Source organism: Emydura macquarii, unplaced genomic scaffold (genome assembly GCF_026122565.2).
Source record: "Emydura macquarii macquarii isolate MOO-44397 ecotype Brisbane River unplaced genomic scaffold, CSIRO-AGI_Emac_v2 contig_1876, whole genome shotgun sequence".
In the NCBI taxonomy this organism is placed as follows: Eukaryota; Metazoa; Chordata; order Testudines; family Chelidae; genus Emydura; species Emydura macquarii.
In genome coordinates this window covers 20,994,773-21,013,079 of record NW_027132013.1, presented here as the reverse complement: position 1 = coordinate 21,013,079, position 18,307 = coordinate 20,994,773, and the positions used below count along the sequence as shown (strand labels likewise).

The 18,307-nt window shown below is 42.5% G+C and overlaps 2 protein-coding genes across 16 annotated transcripts in view; one reads left to right on the top strand and one right to left on the bottom strand.

The window, feature by feature from the left end:
- TMEM62 (transmembrane protein 62) overlaps positions 1–5,262 on the top strand; it is a 39,646-nt gene extending 34,384 nt beyond the window's left edge. For 7 of the 11 annotated variants that reach the window (XM_067557890.1, XM_067557889.1, XM_067557893.1 and 4 more), the window contains 2 exons: positions 179–517; positions 4,305–5,004. In XM_067557890.1, coding sequence (XP_067413991.1) covers positions 179–505 — 327 coding nt within the window. In that variant the 3' untranslated portion in view covers positions 506–517; positions 4,305–5,004. Of the gene's footprint in view, positions 1–178; positions 783–4,304 lie in introns of those variants that run through there. The other 4 variants (XR_010921642.1, XM_067557892.1, XM_067557888.1 and 1 more) reach the window with 4 other exon arrangements.
- A 5,393-nt stretch (positions 5,263–10,655) lies between these two features.
- Positions 10,656–18,307, bottom strand: part of PTGR2 (prostaglandin reductase 2) — a 36,193-nt gene continuing 28,541 nt past the window's right edge. For 4 of the 5 annotated variants that reach the window (XM_067557885.1, XM_067557882.1, XM_067557884.1 and 1 more), the window contains one exon: positions 17,318–17,446. In XM_067557885.1, coding sequence (XP_067413986.1) covers positions 17,382–17,446 — 65 coding nt within the window. In that variant the 3' untranslated portion in view covers positions 17,318–17,381. Of the gene's footprint in view, positions 10,887–17,317; positions 17,447–18,307 lie in introns of those variants that run through there. The other variant, XM_067557883.1, reaches the window with a different exon arrangement.

Here is an 18,307-nt window from a genome sequence, read left to right as displayed (position 1 = left end):
CAGTCTCCATGGAAGACTCTAACTCGAGGAATTGCACCCTCTGGAATGCTATTGCTGGCTACTAGATCAGTCTCTGGGACAGTTATTATGCCCTCTTGTATCTTTCCATTGTCTGATTTGCTCAGTATAACATACCTGACACATTTAAATTCTCATTTTTTTTTGCTCCCCTTTTCAGATGGTATTTTTTAACTTGCCTTTGATGGCTTACCTGTGTTGGTGCTTGTTACTACGATGCCAGGGACACAGCTTCTGCTCTCATATCTGTCATGTAAGGCAGTTCCTAGCTGTACCAATCCACCTAACCATGGTGCTCCTGCTGGCCTGGCAGATCTATTCCTGCTACTTCCTGCAACGGACCTATGGGACTCTGGCTTTCTTCCTGTCCCCAATGAAGACCTGGCTGGTGATACTGACCATAGTTCTGATCCGTAAAACCTGGACACTGAGCTCTTCTGAGCTGAGAATTTTCATGGTAGAACTGAAAAACGCTCAGAGCTCTTGATGCCTGATGAAGGTATTCAAAGTTCTTTTGGAGTTAAATTGTGAAACTGTGAACTGCAGGTTTGTATGGCTGCATTTCACTACAGCCCAAACAATTAAATAAGATCTGAAGCTGTCCCTGAATTGCTTCAGAACTTTGTGGTAATGGGGTTTTCTGTGGTAGAGTGGACCTATGTGTTTGATAGATGGCAATGTTTCCTGATTACTGAATGGAAAAAATATTTTAATTTATTAAATTCCTAATTTTATAAAACTAGAAAAAATTCAGGAGTGGCTCTTTATAATGAGTTATTGGAACTCTGCTGCTATTTATTTATTTCAATGTTTACACATGGGTCTACTAAAACCACTTAGTGTGATTGGATGTCATTAAAGACAGCATTGACTATAACGAAGGCCACTGTTGCAGGACTTTACATGAAGTGTTACTGTGGTTTGTTCTAACGAGACTTCTTGATGTTTATATTGCTGTATATCAAAATCAAAAAAAGCAACTCAAAATCTAGTGTGTGTGTGTGTGTGTGTGTGTGTGTGTGTGTGTGTGTGTGTGTGTGTGTGTGTGTGTGTGTGTGTGTGTGTGTGTGTGTGTGTGTGTCAGTCCGTCATGCTCTATTATTCTTGTTCAGACAGTGCGGAACAGAGGCAGTGTGCTGTGTTTCTGCGTCTTTTCTCCCAACAATGACCCACATCTGACTAGTGAAAGAGCTGTGTTGATTGGTGTTAAAGGGAGGCTCTGTGATGGTCAGGGTAAGGCATCCATAGCAGAGAAGAATGGAGGTAGGATATCTTCAGGGATGAAAGATCTAGGTGGAGCAATGTGGGTCAATGGCTAGAGCACAGGAATGGAAGTCAGGAGACTGTGGATATGTGACCTGATGTGTGATGTAGGGTAAGTCATTGAACTTCTCAACTCTTAAGTTTCTCCAGCTGGTGGATATAATACACTTTGAGATATATGGATGAAAAGCTTGAAGTGTTTCATATTTATAAACTTTCCTGCCCCCAGGTATCAGAAAGAGTAATAGAGTAGGTACAGGACTAGAATCAGGAAGTCCCTAATTGTAATCTCAGCTCTGACACTTTGGATGTGTGTCTACACTTCCAAGTGGGGATGTATTCCCAACTCAAGGAGCCATTCTAGCACTCTCTCACTGAACTAGCACACTAAACATAGAGTGTAGCCACACTGGTGTGAACAGCGACAGGGGCTACACTCTTTATTTTTAAGCAATGAGAGCTAGCACCGTGTGTCTCCACAAGCTTGGAATTACAGCCCCAGCTTGAAGTGTAGACAAACCGTTTGTTTATGTCTCTGGGCAGCCACTGAACTCCTTTGTGTCACTCCTTCTTATCTGTAAAGTAGAGAGAATACTTGCCTGCCTCACAGGGCTGTTATGAAGTGCAAAGTTTAAGTACCTTGAACATGAAATCATATGCAAGTTCTAAGCAGTAAGAGCACAGATCTCATCAGCACAGCTCCCTTAGAATTGTGGGGTTTTTTGCTTGTGTACACGGAAGAATCTCCTAATTCACCAGCAAAAAAACCAAAAAATATCCAACAACAATCCAGAAGTAAATGGAATAGAATGTACAGAAAAATAACAATTTCAGGGAAAAAACCCATTTTTTTAAAAACATGGAGTGGTTATTTCTAAAACGTGACACTTCTGTCTTTTTAATGTTTTTCTCAATGATTGACACTACAAAGGGGAGGAGGAGGTAATATAAAGTAATCTGAGTAATCAGTTGTACAAGTGAAGCCTGGTGTTTTGCACATAGTTTAGAGCATACTTTGCACTGCTTACCACAGCTCACCAGTGCTGCCACATAAATCAGCCACGAAAATTAAGCAAGTTTACAAGTCCAGAAACAAAACCTAGCTACCTAGAGGAGTAATGAATATCTAATGATCTTTTACTCATTGTGCAAAGCTGGCATAACTAATACTCCTATTATCAGATCAGGGAGAACAGGAAGTGATGGTATGACATTTCTAATCTTGTGATCTAATTCTATAGCCTGTGACAAGAAGCTGTTCTGAGATGACCCTGCTTTTCTGTTTATTACAACTTATTTATGGATTCAACTGTTAGGATCCCCCCAGTCCTTTTAGTTCTTAGTTCGCTGACGGAAGCAGAAGTCCAGAGTCCAGCAGCTGGCAATACGACAGGTTTATTGGGATCTTTTCAAGCAAGCATCCATTAGGACCCCCCAATCCTTTACACCAATAAATCTTTCCCCCCACTTACTGTTTTACCTCAGTTTTTATAATGTATCTTAACCAATCACTTATTTAACAATATTACAAGATGATTCTTTAACCAATCCTAACATATTGTAACATAATTCTCTAACCAATCATATCCCACCACTTTAACTGATCACACTTAGTTATGCAACAGACAGAAACAATCAAAGAACCAGACAGAAATCATTAAAATAGATAATAGAGAATTGGGTACCATAAAGACAAAACAATAAGGAGTGTAGATTTTACAACCACAACTGTTAATAAATAATTCTTTTGCCAGACAGAATGCTATCAAACCAAGTTTCCTTTACACATTCTAGGATCTTTTCTTTATCTGAAGGTGTTAGACTGGATCACTGTCTTAACAGCCTGGTATTAGATGTTATGTTGGAATGTGCGTATATGACTGCATGCTTCCCAGCTTATGGCCACCACTCCTGCGTCTGAGCCACAGTACAAGGCCTCAGACTGTCACAGTGAGAGAAGGCCTGTAGTTTTAATTCTTTGTTTTATACCCCTATAGCCAGCTAAATGATAAAGATATACTTACAAAACATGGGCCTTTACAGGCAGGCCTGAATATCTATATTCTATATACTTAATGGTCCTAACGTCAATATCCTAGTGTCTGGTTCACTTTTCAGCTCCAGAGAATTGGTTGGTTGAATTCTCTTATGAGCCTATTAGTGCCACTCTTAATATGACCAGCAGGAGTGCTGTTGAGTGATAAAGAATTATGTAACCAGAGGTGAATATTCCAGTTCTATAGCTCTGATATCCAAAGCTCAAGACACCCAGATAAGAACCAGATGCTGAGAAAAGCAGATGATGGGGTGAATTAAATACCTACATGAGTAACAGTATAAGGAACTTTGAGGGATAGTGGTGTGAGCTTTACGGGGCCATCACTATCCGATAACATAGTGATGAGAACATTATAAAAACCTGGAGTCTCACATATAATAGGAAACACCTCTGCCTTAGCCTGTGTATAGAAATCATGTGAGTCTTTTCTTTTTTTTAATTGCCTGTAATTAAAGTAAAGTAAAGTAGTGAAGTAAAACTTGATCCTGTCTAGCCATAAACCAGATTTCCTTTCTCCTACCCCAACCACCTTGTCAAGTGCTGTATTACTAGGAACATATTTATTCTCCTTGCAACAGTTCATAGAATGGTTCAATTTAAAATGCTCCATTTAAAAAAAGTTTCCTTAAAAGTCCATTATTTGAGGCTGAAACTTCTTGGAAGCACAGAATTAATATGAGTTAGCTATATGAAAGTCAACAACTAAATTAGAAGCAGCTGGAAGTACAAATAAAGGAGAATGTAATTGATAGTTCACAATCTTAAAAGATGCAAAATATGCTGGAGGATATAAAAATCAGAATACAATAAATGTTGCCCTAAATCTAAAGATGGAGAAATTAACTTAATAAAACAAATCACTGTATTTTACTATACAGACAGAAGAGTATCACAGACTACACTATACTTATTAGACTATCACTTTTTGAGGTAGGGACCATCTTTTTCTTATGTGTTTATACAGGATCTAGCCCTGATCCATGACTGGAGCCCCTGTGAGCCACCACAATACAAGTACGGTAATATTCCATAGCAACACAATAGCTGACATGCCTATTATTAATGCAACTCCTCTGTCAGAGCATATCACCAATTCCCTATGTGAACCTGTGCCTACTGGCATCCATAAAAAGGCTAACTGTGGGGTATACAAGTCAGCCAGTCTACAAAGAAGAGCATCTTAGCTAGAAAAGTGGAGTAAATCAACGACTGGACTGTACTGAGATGTCCCAGTAGTAGCAGGCCCACCTCCCCAAGTTGCCCATGTGAGTGAGTTCATTTCAGAGTTAAACTCATTTGATCATTGTCACCAGTGTACATTTCTCTTGAGTAGAGGACCTGGTATTATCCTAAAATACATTTGATCATTCTTCAGACTCAATATAAGATCAGACAGTCCTCATGGCATATGATACAGTTTTTTCTTCATGAATCACCAGGGGTTTTTTTCCCTTGCGCAAAAGAAAATGTTTTCTGGCATTCATTATTGGTAACACACAGTTCTTTTTTCCTTCAACATAATACTGTTTGGCTGTTTTGGGGCAGGCATGAGAATACAACAGTCTTTTGAAGTCAAGAGCATCCTTGCCAAGCTGTTCATTAGGAGGAGACAGAACAGAAGTACTGGAAGAGAGCAAAGCAAAGGACAGACCATGGAAACATGCTGCTAAGTCTTAACACATTGGCAGCAGGCATTAATACCATGCTGTGACAAACCCATTTTTCACTGTAAATGCTTCAATTGCTATATTCTATGTATTTTAAAAAATAACTGTGGAGGAGGGAAGAATGGCTATTGCTGCCCCTTTATAATTATTAACTTGCATTTGGAACTATGTATTAAAAAGTTAATTTGAAGTGACTGATCTTTTTTTAAAAAAAGTATAGCCTGAAATTTTTCATAAAGTGCCTTTTTAAAAAGGTGACTATAGTGGTTTTTCTGCTCCTGTTTGTTTATGAAGGGGCTTTTCTGTTAGTCAGTGGACTACATATAAATTTCTGTCAAATACACAAAAACTCTGAATAGAGAATGGTCTTCCTCCCTAAGTAGCCTCAATAATCTTAAGTGATACAAAGTTTTTAGCTGTTAGTATCTTTCAAGTTGACTCTGTAACTTTAATATAAACTTCCCTTCGTAAGAATAAGGCCTGATCTATGCATGTTTTCTCTGCCTGTTTAACTATTGTGGCTGTGAGGGGTACTTCTTGTATTGTAATAGTTAAATGTGTACAACCCCTACTGTAGTCTCATTCTAGTCGTAGAAAAGTGCCTTCTACTAACATAACTTATTCCCCTTCCTATACAGGAATAGCTGTATAGGGCATCTTGATTACTTATATAATAGCATCCAGATCAGTGATTCCCAACCTTTTTTGCTCGAGATATAATTTTTATGACCCTGAAGGGCCACCAGTCTCTGCCAGCAGGGCCCCCCTCATTACAGCCAGACGGAAGGAGTTCAGCAAGGACTCATCATCACTGATCATCGCTGATCTGTCTCCCTGGCTGCAGCAGGGAAACCACATGTGTCCTGTAGCCCCGTGCGCTCCACCTGGGTCCTTAGGAAGTGGCTCCCTACTGCAGCCAGGGGGGATGGAAGATCAATGCTCCCCTCCCTCAGGCTCCAGCAGGGACCCCAGCGCCTATGGACCTACTTGAAGCGTTTTGCTGTGCTCCCTACTACAGCACGGATCTCCCAGCAAGGAGCCTGCACCAGTCTTTTAGCTCCACGGAAATGTGCTCTGCCTGGGTCCTTAGGCAGAGGATCCCTTCTGCAGCCACCGCGAGGGGAGCTGCGAGCCACTTTGAAAGCCCCCCGCAGGCCACTTTTGGCCCTGGGCCATAGGTTGGGAACCACTGATCCAGACTATAGATTATACAGAGTGAACAATCTTTGTGTGGAGACAAGGCCCTAACTGCCAAAGGAGGGCAGAATTTCTTGAATCTTCACCGGTTGTCACCTGTGTTTTCCACTCACTCAGTGAACAAACCTTTACAAAAAAGTAGCAGATCAGATGGCACAATGTATAAGAGGGAAAGGCCACTTCTGGGCATTCTTTGCACGGCATACTTTCACAAAACAGCTGGGGTGAAATCTGGGCCCTGCTGAAGTTAATGGGAATTTTGCCACTGATTGCAGAGGGGCCGTGATTTTACCACTAATGTGTAAAGGTTCTATTTAGCCTCTATGAAAGTCAGTGTTAAGTGTCCTGTTGACTTCAGGAGGAATTCTATTTGGACCTAAACGAGGAGAGTCTTTTTCTGCATTAGTATATATCACTGGCTTTTCTAATTATTTTTCTTGGAGGGTAGAAAAGGCTGGCTCTATCACAGTGTGAATGATCCTGCTATCTTTGCCAATGCACTTCAACCTGTGACACCTGCTACTTGTGGCCTAGTCTACTCTTACCCGGAAATTTGGCAGCAATAGACAGGATTCGCAACTTCCCTTGAGCGTGCCATCTCCACTGTGCTGCACCGACAGGAAACTACTTTCCGTCAGTGCAGCAACACCTTTTGAGGAGGTGGTTTAATTGAACTGACTTCCAGATCGATGGAGCGGGTCTTCACTTCCGCTCAATCGATCCGGATAGATCAAGCTGACGGCAGCAAATTCACATACCCTCAGTCCTAGATTGAGCTGAGTAGAGACTGCCGCCTATGCCATCACTAAGGAATGTTTAGGAAGATGGCAACCATCCACTCAGAATTAAGTTTTAAAGTCAAACTTTTTCCCAGATATGAAAAGGTAGGCTGGATAAGCCACTGTGGAAGAAAACACAGTCTTCACTTCTGTTTGGGTGGGTAAGGAAAAGACCTTTATTACAAGGTAATTACCCAGGGCAACAGCTTTAGCTGAACTGCGCCCCCCCCCCCCCCCCCCCACATCTGCGTCATGTGAGGGTTTTTATAAAGACTTATTACCAAGTCATTGTTATACAGCAAAATGCATTAAGCATGTGTAAAAAGAAGACATAACGGTGAGTTTGCACAAACAGTGTCACGTATACAAGGAACTTTCTGTATTTGGTTACAAAGAAAGGCATGTGCATAGCTTATTGTTAAAATGAAAAAATACAACTTCAGTTAAAAGAAACAGTCAGGCAGTTTACTTATCTATCTTATTTAGCCTCAGAGAAAACTTTGCCCACGCCTTGCTGACCACGCTTATCGGTCAGCGCATTCCTAACTGCCTCTTAGCTTTCAGCTATATGCTCAAACTATCTTTGTGACAAACTTCATGTTTCCACACCACTATGCTAAAGGTCACTGTCAACATAAATTTGGCCCCAAACTTAAGTTTTGTAAACTCAAACTTATGAAACCTGAAATCAACTGAAATGTTTCCATAATTTTAAAAAATTCTAATGGAAACAGATGTTTTTAAACAAAACTATTCCCCTGCAGTGTTTGAAATCAGAACACTGCATCACTAAGACTCTGAAAATGAAACTAACTGTAAATAAGACAAACAATTAAATAGCTCAATAGGCAAAGAAGTAGGGAAAAAAATCAGAATAGCTAGGGACAAGTACACTTGATTTCGAAATAGTTCTTAATAATTTAAGGCAGTGATGGCAAGGGAGATACTTGTTTATTTATGATTTAAAATTTGTGTCCCTTAAATATCATTGATGTTGAAAAGTACTATCTTACAAGAGTCTCCTACAGATCAGTTACGTGGAAACAGACTAAAGAGTTTGACTGGATTTTCAGCTCTTTGAAAACCACTGACCTTCCATCTTTGCTGTTGGGGCAAATGCTAACAGCTCTTGCAGAAGCAGTTTAATCTGTGTAGGCTGCAGGCTCACTGTTCCTGTGCCAGTCATGAACCCACATCATCTGGCACTTCACAGCCACCAATAGGGGCTCCCAATTAAATAGCAAACTTTTCCAGTAAGTGAGGAAGGAGCTCAAACAACAAAACCCAAACCTAAACATTCATATACCCTCATAAGCAATGACCAGACTGAGGACAACTCTGAATTTATACCTGTCCTCTGCTCTTGACTGGGCGCTTAGAGACCACCAATCACAGCCTAAATTAAACCAACATGGAAGAAATCTTCATCCCTTTGCTGTTATTAACTCTGACAGGTCCTGCATTTGTCCTATGTATCTGTGATAAGTCATCCTGTATTAACGGAGCCCAATGGTAGAGTATGCAAAAAATAAGTGTCTACTGAAGAATCACAGTATAAGTTAGAGACCAGAAAAAGAGCTCTGTGAAGGTCACAGGCTTGTCTCTTTCACCAACAAAAGATATAGACTAACAGAGCTACAACACCACTGCAAACACATAGTAAGTGTCAGTCATATACAATTAAAATAAAGACATCTGGATTTGTATTCATAGCTTGTAATTTAGGACACTTTAAACAATTTTTCCCTTGTATTTAAAAATAAAAGAGAACCAAGATTCACACATGTAAATGTGCTTCTTTATCAGGCTCCCATATACAGCTGCAGTACCCTGCTGAGATTCCCTTCAATCTTCCCTTTCTTTGGGTTTTTTTTCTTCTTTAGCCATGTGTGTCTAGTATAGGGTGATAGCAGATATCAAATGTGAAAAATTGGGACGGGGTGAGGAATACTATTTGGGTTCTGGGATGTGGGCAGACCCAAGCCCACCCATGCCTAAAGCCCTTCCCCCAGCCTAAGGGGAGGAACTACTGGGCCTAGGACTTAACTAATTTAGAGGAGCAAAAAATGAGAAAACAGGACTAGGTGTGAAAATCAAAGGGCTAAATGGAGGGAACCCGAAGGGGACACTGAGCAGAGAACCCCAGACAGCACCCACTGCTCCTCAAAAGTAGCTGAACAGTCAGCCGACGTGGCCCAGATGAATTCTGTCCAGCTACGTGATTGGACGGAGGAATGGAAATAGGCTTCACAGTCGCAGAACACCTCCTCAGCCAGCATCCTCTCCTTGTGTGTGTGTGTGGGAAGGCACCTATATAAGAAAAAGCTCCAAATATTGGGCTGTCCCTATAAAATTGGGACATCTGGTCACCCTAATCTAGTAGCATCTTTATAGGCTAGCCGACTGCAGCATCCAAACTTTGTTTTAGAAAGGAAAGGATCAATACTGCAGTATGATCTCACATTGGATCACTCCTCACATCACCCACTGATAGAGTTGTGACTTAGGTAGATTACTAAGCAACTGCTCTGAAGGAAGTAATACTGATGATTTTCTATATTATTTTTTATCTTGTGTTTTTAAAAAAAAAAAAAAAAAAGACTCCCAGAGGAATGTTATTGCCATAAGATGTGTCAGCTAAAAGATTACCAGATAAACAGGTCACGCTGTGGAAACAGCCGTAAGGCAAACACAGTTCATAAATACAAGCCTTGTACTTTGGACAAACAAATCCAGATTTGGGACCCTGAAAAGGGGATAATTCGCTTCCAGTTAAATTTTGCCTTCCACTTCTGAAGCAGAGAAAAGGAATAAGACGACATTCAGAGCATTTGTTGGGTTTTTACTGTGATTATAGTATCTCTCTTAGAATTACATCACATAAATGTAAAGAACAGTTTCCTTAGTGGAAGTCTTCTTTGAATAATACAGGAATTTTGACTATATGAGGGTACCCTGGGTGAGGTAAGCAAGGGGGGGTTCATCAATCCCATAATTGGCAGAATTTGGGAATACAATGAAGGCAGCCCATTCTCTCAGCCTTAAGGAGAAAGAAGGCTTTTTCAGCAAACCGGTTGCTGAATCAGGAGCAATACTGACAGGGTCTGAAGGGAGACATGTAAAATTCTCATTTGTAAGGCAGTCTATTTGATATATCAGACTTGGAAGGTGTGTACAGAAACAGGAAAATCCTTAAGAGTAGGGAGAAATGAGAAAAGCCCATGGTTAAAAAAAAAAGTAGAAGTAAATCAGTAACGTATATAAAACTAACTTCTTACATAGAAATGCCCATGTGAGACAGGCTTCCATGTCCATTTAAAAACTGATACTGTGAGTATTGCAACTCAGTAGCAAAGTAAGGAAGACGTAGCATTTGTTAAAATCCCTTCCACAAAAATGCTGTATTCGTGCAATTTTCAGGACCATTAACTGTTTAGCCTCAGCTGCTGTCAGTTTCCCTGCAGGGATATTCTGATGTTTCTCTTACTGGTGGTCAGGACCTGATGGGGAGGGTGGCATGCTGCCATATTTATTCATTGTTTATATAGGAATAGGGCATTTGATTTGGGTCCCATCCATAAGAATCTGGATTCCCATTCAGCAAGATCTACTGTACATTAAAGCCAATTTGTGCCCTTTTGGAATTTTCACTCATGTCTGTTCCATGAACCACATGCTGGGTAATAACTTATTTCTCCATGTTTCTAAAACTAAACTGGCCCTTTATTAAAAGAATTATTTGCAGAGGCACTGTAACTGGAGCTAGCATTCAACTATGTGAACACAAGCTAGCTTCCTGGTGCCGCCTGCTCTCCTCCAACCTCTTTCCTCCTGCGCTCTGAGCTCCTCCCTCCAAGTGTCATGCAGGTTGCTACAGCATCAGTGGAAAATGTAGCTGGATATCTGCAAAATACAAGGACAGAATAAATTACCTGCTTTGCTGCCCTTGTTTTTTAAGATCTGTGGCAGTGTTAAATTTGACCAGGTAGGAGAAGGCTTCTAGGTCTGTGTCTACCTACTCACCCCAAATGTTTTCAGTTTCTTCACTTGTGATTCTCTATTTACAGAATTGTTGTTGTGTTGCACTTACACTCTGGCTTTCAAATAAAAAATGGTATTCTAAGTTGTTGGGGTTTTTGCAACACTAATAACTGGTTTGAGTGACAAATGGATATTATAGTGAATCCTAAAGATTTTTTTTAAGCTGAGAATTCTAAAGCCTATTTAGAATAAATGTACCAGGTTCTGGAAACTTTGTACATGCCTGTCCCTTGAACAATGGTCTTTACGATGATTGTTAGGAATTTCAAATTGTCAGTGTTGCAGGGGCAAGTCCAGCCTTCATTTTGGTGATGGAGTATGAAGAATGGATAAATTTGACTGTGCAGTACTGATGGTATGAAATTCCTAGCAGTTATTTCTAAAGTGTAGTTTAGGATCTGTACATCTTCCCACTGAAGCCACAGTGTTACAACCACAGATAAAATATGGGACACTTATGAGCCATAAGACTTTTCCTTCCTCTTAAAAGGTCCCATTTCCCCACTGCAAACCTATGATGCAAGTTGGGATCTCATTTGCCAGGAATTAGGGGCTAGTAGTTCTGAAGAGGATGGTCTAGAGCAACTTTTGGGTGTTGCACTGGACTAGCATGCAGGAGATCTACATTCTATTCCTAGCTTCACCACAAGCTTCCTACATGACCTTGGATAAGTCATGATCTTTGAGCTTCTATTGCTCATCTGTATCCCAGTTATTCAGCACAGGATTGTTACAAGGGAAATATTTGTTAGTGTTTGGAGTGTGGTTAGATACTACAGAGATGAACACCATAGAAAAGCCTATAAATAAAATGGCTTTTCGCTCATTGCCAGCTACTGCTACCTAACCTGCAAGCAATCTTTAGTGTGACTGGTAAAACAAAAAACAGGTTATACATTTAAAGATTAATAACCTTGTGTTGCAGACAGGGCCGTTTTAAGACCTTCGTAGGCCCTAGGCACACTTGCCTTCATAGGCCCCCTGACCGAAATAACTGATTTGATTTTAAGCTATTAATAAATAGTTCTTTAAATAAAAATAAAAAAATTATATATAAAAAAAAATTTCGTAGGCCCTAGGTTCTGTGCCTATTGTGCCTAATGGATAAAATGGCCCTGGTTGCAGATCCAATTGGCCTCCCACTGCCAGCCATGCACCAGACTGCTGCAAGGGGAAATCAAAGCCTATTGATCCCTGAGTGTTTTAAGCTTCCCTAGGCCTCACCAGGTTGTAGCACAGTTTCCTCTCAGCCTCTCTGATACATTTTCTGGGCACCAATTTGGTCTGTTACCCTTTTATGGAAACAGAGCCCCTCAATACACTTACTAGACACTCGGGTCCAACCCTGATCACCCCAAAATACTCCAGTAGCTTAAAGACAACCTGCCCCAGAATCCCACCCAAAGGTGTGAGCCTTCTGGGTTACCGTTTAGCTCTCTCAAGAAGCATGTGGTAGGTGTAGTGTATAACATACAGGCACGTTACTTAGAGTTCTAATATATTATTGCTCTTTAATCACATGAGAATTACAGAGATCTATATGAAAAATAAATAAATCCTACATTCATTTCCCCTCACTCTAGCTCATCCTTCCCATAAGATACCATCTATGTTCAGGCAGGCAGAGTCCTCTCTCTCAGCCTTTTCTGCTCCTGCAGCATCTTCCCTCAACTTACACTTGTGGAATAAGGCTGAAGAGAGGGATCAAACAGAACAACTTCTGCTTCTTATAATCTTCCAGCCCCTCTATCAGATTACCTCCTGATCTGCCTCCCTGGTGACCAGAAACCCCTACCTGGTGAGTTCATTGTGTCCAAGAAAAAACAGTTACTAACCTTCTGTAACTTGTTGTTCGAGATGTGTTGCTCATGTTGATTCCAAGTAGATGTGTGTGCACCACATGCACAGCTGCTGGAAAGTATTTCCCCTAGTAGTATCTGTAGAGTCAACTCTGATGTCCCCTGGAGTAGCGCCCTCATGGCGATGTATATAGGGCCCTGCCGACTCCCCCACCTCTTCAGTTCCTTCTTGCCAGCTGACTCCAACAGATGGGTAGGTGGGTGAATCTTGGAATGGACATGAGCAACACATCTCGAACAACAGTTACAGAAGATTAGTAACTGTTTTTTCTTCTTTGAGTGCTCGCTTATGTCAATTCCCAAATAGGTGACTCCCAAGCTGGTCCATTGGAGGAGGGGTCAAAGTTCAAAGCCCTGTAGATTGTAGTACTGCTCTGTCAAAGGCAGCATCGTCTCTGGCATGCTGTGTAATAGCATAGTGTGCAGCGAAGGTGTGAATAGATGACAACGTCGCTGCTCTGCAAATGTCCTGGATAGGGACTTGGGCCTGGAATTCTGCCAAAGACACAGCCTGAGGGCTTATAGGCACAGGGGAGAGGAGCATGATCCACCCTGTCTGTTTATATAAAATATCGCTGTTGTATTGTCTGTCATGACTGATACAAACTTGCCTTCCAAATAGGCTTGGAAAGCCTGACAGGCCAGGTGTACCACTCTCAGTTCCCTTACATTGATTTGGAGTAAGAGTTCTGCATGAGACCAAAGACCTTGGGATCTGAGCTCCCCTAGATGAGCTCCCCAGCCATTGCTGAGGCATCCATCACTAGGCACTGTGAGGGGTGAGGTGTGGAGACAGGTACTTCTGCGTATACCCTGCACGGGTTGAGCCACCAATCTAGGGTCTTGATCACCAGGGGTGGGGAAGTGAGACTACTCTGTCTATGTGGTCCCAACCCAGATGGTACACTGAGGCTAGCCACGCCTGAAGTGGCCTGAGGTGTAATCTCGCATGCTGAACTACATACGTGCATGCCGCCATGTGCCCCAACAGTTTCAGGCAATTTTGAGCTGTGGTGGTGGGGTAGCACTTTAAGTCCTCTGTGATGCCACATAGAAACAGGAAACGAGATTCTGGGTGGAATGCGCTGGCCTGAACTGAGTCTAACACCGCCCCGATGAATTCTATTCTGCTCATTGACCAAGAGATCCAGATTGTTGAAGGTTGATCTTATCAGGTTCACGTCTGCCTCCGCCTGTGCCATGGTATGTCCCTTGACTAGTCAGTCGTCGAGGTAAGGATAGACTTGTACCTTCCGCTTCTGCAGGAATGCAGTGACTACTGTCATACACCTGAATATGCGAGGGGCTACAAATAGGCCGAAAGGTAGGACTGTGAATTGATAGTGGGTCCGATTGACTACAAATTGGAGGAACCTTGAAAAGATGGCCACATGGAAGTATGCATCCTTCAAATCAAGGGTGGCATACCAATTCATGAGATCCAGAGAGGGAATAATGCAAGTCAAAGAGACCATGCAGAATCTCAGCATCTTCATGAATTTGTTGAGATTCCGCAGGTCAAGGATAGGCCTGATCCCGCCTTTGGCTTTCAGAATTAGGAAATATTGAGAATAAAATCCCCTGGCCCTTAGCTCCCAAGGAACCTCCTCCACTGTTCCTATTCTTAGGAGAGCTTGCACCTCTTATATTAGAAGATGCTCATGAGAGGGGTCCCTGAGGAGGGATGGGGAGGGTGGGGGTCAGGTAGGAGGGAGGGAAGAAAACTGGAGCAAGTAACCCAATGCATACATATGTAGTACCCAGCAGTCTGACATGATCTGGGTCCATGCATGGTAGAGATGAGATAGGCAGTCTGAAAATAAAAGGGGTGGTAGATCCGAGTGTATGATTTGTGTATCATCTTCAGGCACACCCTCAAAAATTTTGTTTGGGACCAGATGATTGTCTCACAAGTCCAGGTCCTTGACTGGAGGAAGGCTGAGGAGGCACCCACCTATAATTCTTGCCTCTCTTTCAATTACAGTCATGCCGAGGCTGATGTTGATAAAGCCAAGGCAGGGATTGAGGTTTGAAATGCCTCCTTTGGGGCACCTGAGTGTGGAGGCCCAGGGACTTTAAGATAGCCTGAGAGGCCTTAAGGTTGTAGAGTTTAGGATCCATCTGTTTGGAGAACAGAGCTGGTCTCTCAAAGGGGAAGTCTTGGATAGTTTGTTGGACCTCATGAGGGAGGCCCAAGGCTTGTAGCCAGGAGCTTTTTCACGGATAACATGGTATGGGCTGCCACTTCTGCCACATCAAGTACTGCCTGGAGTGAGGCCTTTGCCACAGCCTTACCCTAATCTACTAGGGCTATGAATTCCATCTTGAAGTCTGGTGGTATTGACTCCGCGAACATGGCCATAGATTCCCAAGTGTTAAAAACATATCTGCTTACGATAGCTTGCTGACTTGCAATGTGGAGTTGGAACCCCCCGGTAGAGTATAAAAAGGTCAAATTTCTTGGTGTCTTTGGCGTGGGGCCCTGCTGACCCTGCCTCTCATGTTCATTAGCTGCTGCCACAACAAGTGATCACGATGGAGGATGAGTGTAAAGGTACTCATGGTCCTTGAAGGCCACAAAATACTTTCTTTCCACTCTCTTTGGTGTGGGAGGCAGAGGCTGGAGTTTGTCATAGGGACTTTGTGTTGTCATGGTCTTCATTAGTGGCAAAGCAACCCTGGAGGGACCAGCTACAGCTAAAATGTCAACCATGGGATCTGCGACCTCCTCTATTTAGAGTCCCATGTTCTGTGCCACCCTGTGCAACAGCTCCTGGTGAACCCTGCTGTCGTCCACAGTAGGCGCCAGCTGCTCCGGGGATGAAGAAGGAGCTCTGATGGAAACCATGCTCTGTTCTTGCCCTTCAGCACTGAAGGGGTCCTGCGATACCAGTTCCTCATCCTTGGTATCGGAATTGAAGTCCTGCTCAGTGCTGGGGTTGATGCCAGCTTCAGCCCGGGTTCAGTGCTGTGTATGGTGCCATGTATCTGATCTCGTAAACAAGCGAGAGTGACTGTCCAGAGTGTGACCCCTGTGCCTGGTGAAATGCCCACAGGGTCCAGAATGGTCATTGGGCTAGCATCTGCCATTGACGAGGCCAAGGCATGGAGAGGGGTTGTGCCATCTCAACCCTCTGGTGCTATCTGCCTGAATGGTGCTGGCTCCTTCTTGAGCTGTATGACTCCACCTTGGAGACGGAGATGTACTGCTCACTTCTAAGCAACCAGGGTCATGCAGTGCTGGCGACTGTGGCATCATGGATGGTTTACCCATAGATGGCACTGGGAACTTTTTTTAACCCAGTGGTCTGGGGTCCTGGTCTTGATCCTGCCTAAGAGGGGGTGTCTGTGCTGTGCCCTCTTTGAGCTCTCTCGCCGCCTCAAAGGTTTCCAGCATGGAGGGGAGCTGCAATTCTTCTGCAAGGCTTTCCCTGGGCAGGGAGGTCAAGGGCACTGGACTTCACAGACACCTCAAGCAGAGCCAGAGTCAACGGTGCTGCACCCAAAGGTCCGGCACTGGAGTGGCTCAAGCCTTTACACCCAGATGTTTTCTGTGTTGCCGAGAGTCCTGTCCATCTTCTTTTGTTTTTTACACAGGACTGGGTATTGAAAGTGGTGCTGTGTCTCCAAGTGCAGCATCCCTCAGTGCCAGTGATGCATGCCAGTGCCGAGCTTCTCTATGCGTAGAGTCCTTCCTTGGCATCACATCCCTCACCGACGCTGATGTGCTCCGCACCAAAGCCAAAGTGCTAGGTTTCAGCTCTGTCGGACTTCGTTCCGAGGGTCTAAGAGCTGCCTCCATTAGAATAAACTTCAATCTCTGGCTTCTTTCCTCTTGGGTTTTACGGCAGAAACCCCTGCAGATCTTGCAGCAAACCCTCTGAGGGGTTTCCTCTAGGCACTTCAGATAGGTTGAATGTGGATCATTTCTTGGCATAGGCTTCTTACAGGCCCCACATGGCTTAAAGCCAGGGAATCAAGGCATGCCCTGGCCCCAGGGAAAGAGCGGGGGGAACCCAATAAGTGGGATCCTAACTAATCTATGAACTATTACTTCTAACGCTAAAACTTAACTATTTACAAGTACATACGAAAAAATCCACTGGGGAAGAACTTGCAGAGCAAGAGAAGAGCGATGTTCCAGCAACTATCATAGGCAGTAAAAAGGAACTGAAGAGGTGAGTGGTCAGCAGAGCTCTGTGTATGGCTCCATGAGGGTGTGACTCCAGGGGGCACCAGAGCCAACCCTATGGATACCAACAGGAAAAAAACCTTCCAGTGACTGTGCGTGTGGCATGCGCACATCTACATGGAATCAACATGAGCAAGCACTCAAAGAATCTCTGCTATCCAGGCTTTGAGGGTTTTTAGTTGTTGGTGCCTTCTGTAACAAAAGGGAAGTTTAATTTAAATAAAATAATATTTGCTCAGCAGTCAAGATAAAGAGTCAAGTTTATTTTTCCTGTTGGGCCACACTCACATGAAGGGGCAAGGATATTTATTCAGATACTAGCACTATCTGTTTTCCAATGTTGCCTCCGGTCATCATGGTCTGGAAAGCCCCTGTAAGAGAATAAGAATAATACAAGTTATTAGGATGTCAATTAAACAAACATTTCTACCATGTGGTAATTTTCTTTTAAAAAAGCAAAAATATTAGATAAGATCCTGAGAGCCTCCTTCACTGGATTATAACAATGTAAAGAAAAATCAAGTTTAGACTTAAAACATATAGATTCCCCTACAACACACTAAGTTAAAAGACACCATAATGTTAAAATGTAACAAGTTGCCAAAAGGCAACTTAAACAAGACTTTAATAAATTAGTAGTTTTAACATTTAAAATGCCTGATCAGACCTCTGTTCGATACTATAGCTGTTAATTTTTAGCTATTGTATGCAGTGTTGTTAGGGTATGCCATGCAGACAAATATGCACTGCACACACAAGAGGAAGGCATATGCCTGGCAAGTCTACTGCAAAGGCTTTTATTTGAAGCTTTGGCCATGATGTGAAGAGGCAGCTTATAAAATACTTTCTGCTTTAGAAATAAACATGAAAACTTCACATAAGAAGTAAAATTTGGGTAAACCAAATATGAAATATGGCTGTCCAGTTGGCCAAGTCCCTTTAAAACAAATCCATGAAGTACAGTAAGCTAATGTTTTGAAATTAAACATAACCTATATGATTTAGCTAATGTTTTGTTCCTAAAGGTTTTCCTCTGACCCTGTGGGACTAAAGCATTATGTAAGTTAAAACAAAGAGAGTTCTGTAGCACTTTAAAGACGAACAGGATTAAGACATAAGACATCTGCAGACATCTGACGAAGTGGGTTACAGCCCACAAAAGCTTGACTGCAGAAATTAAATTTGTTAGTCTTTAAAGTGCTACAGAATTCTTGTTGTTTTTGCTGTACACA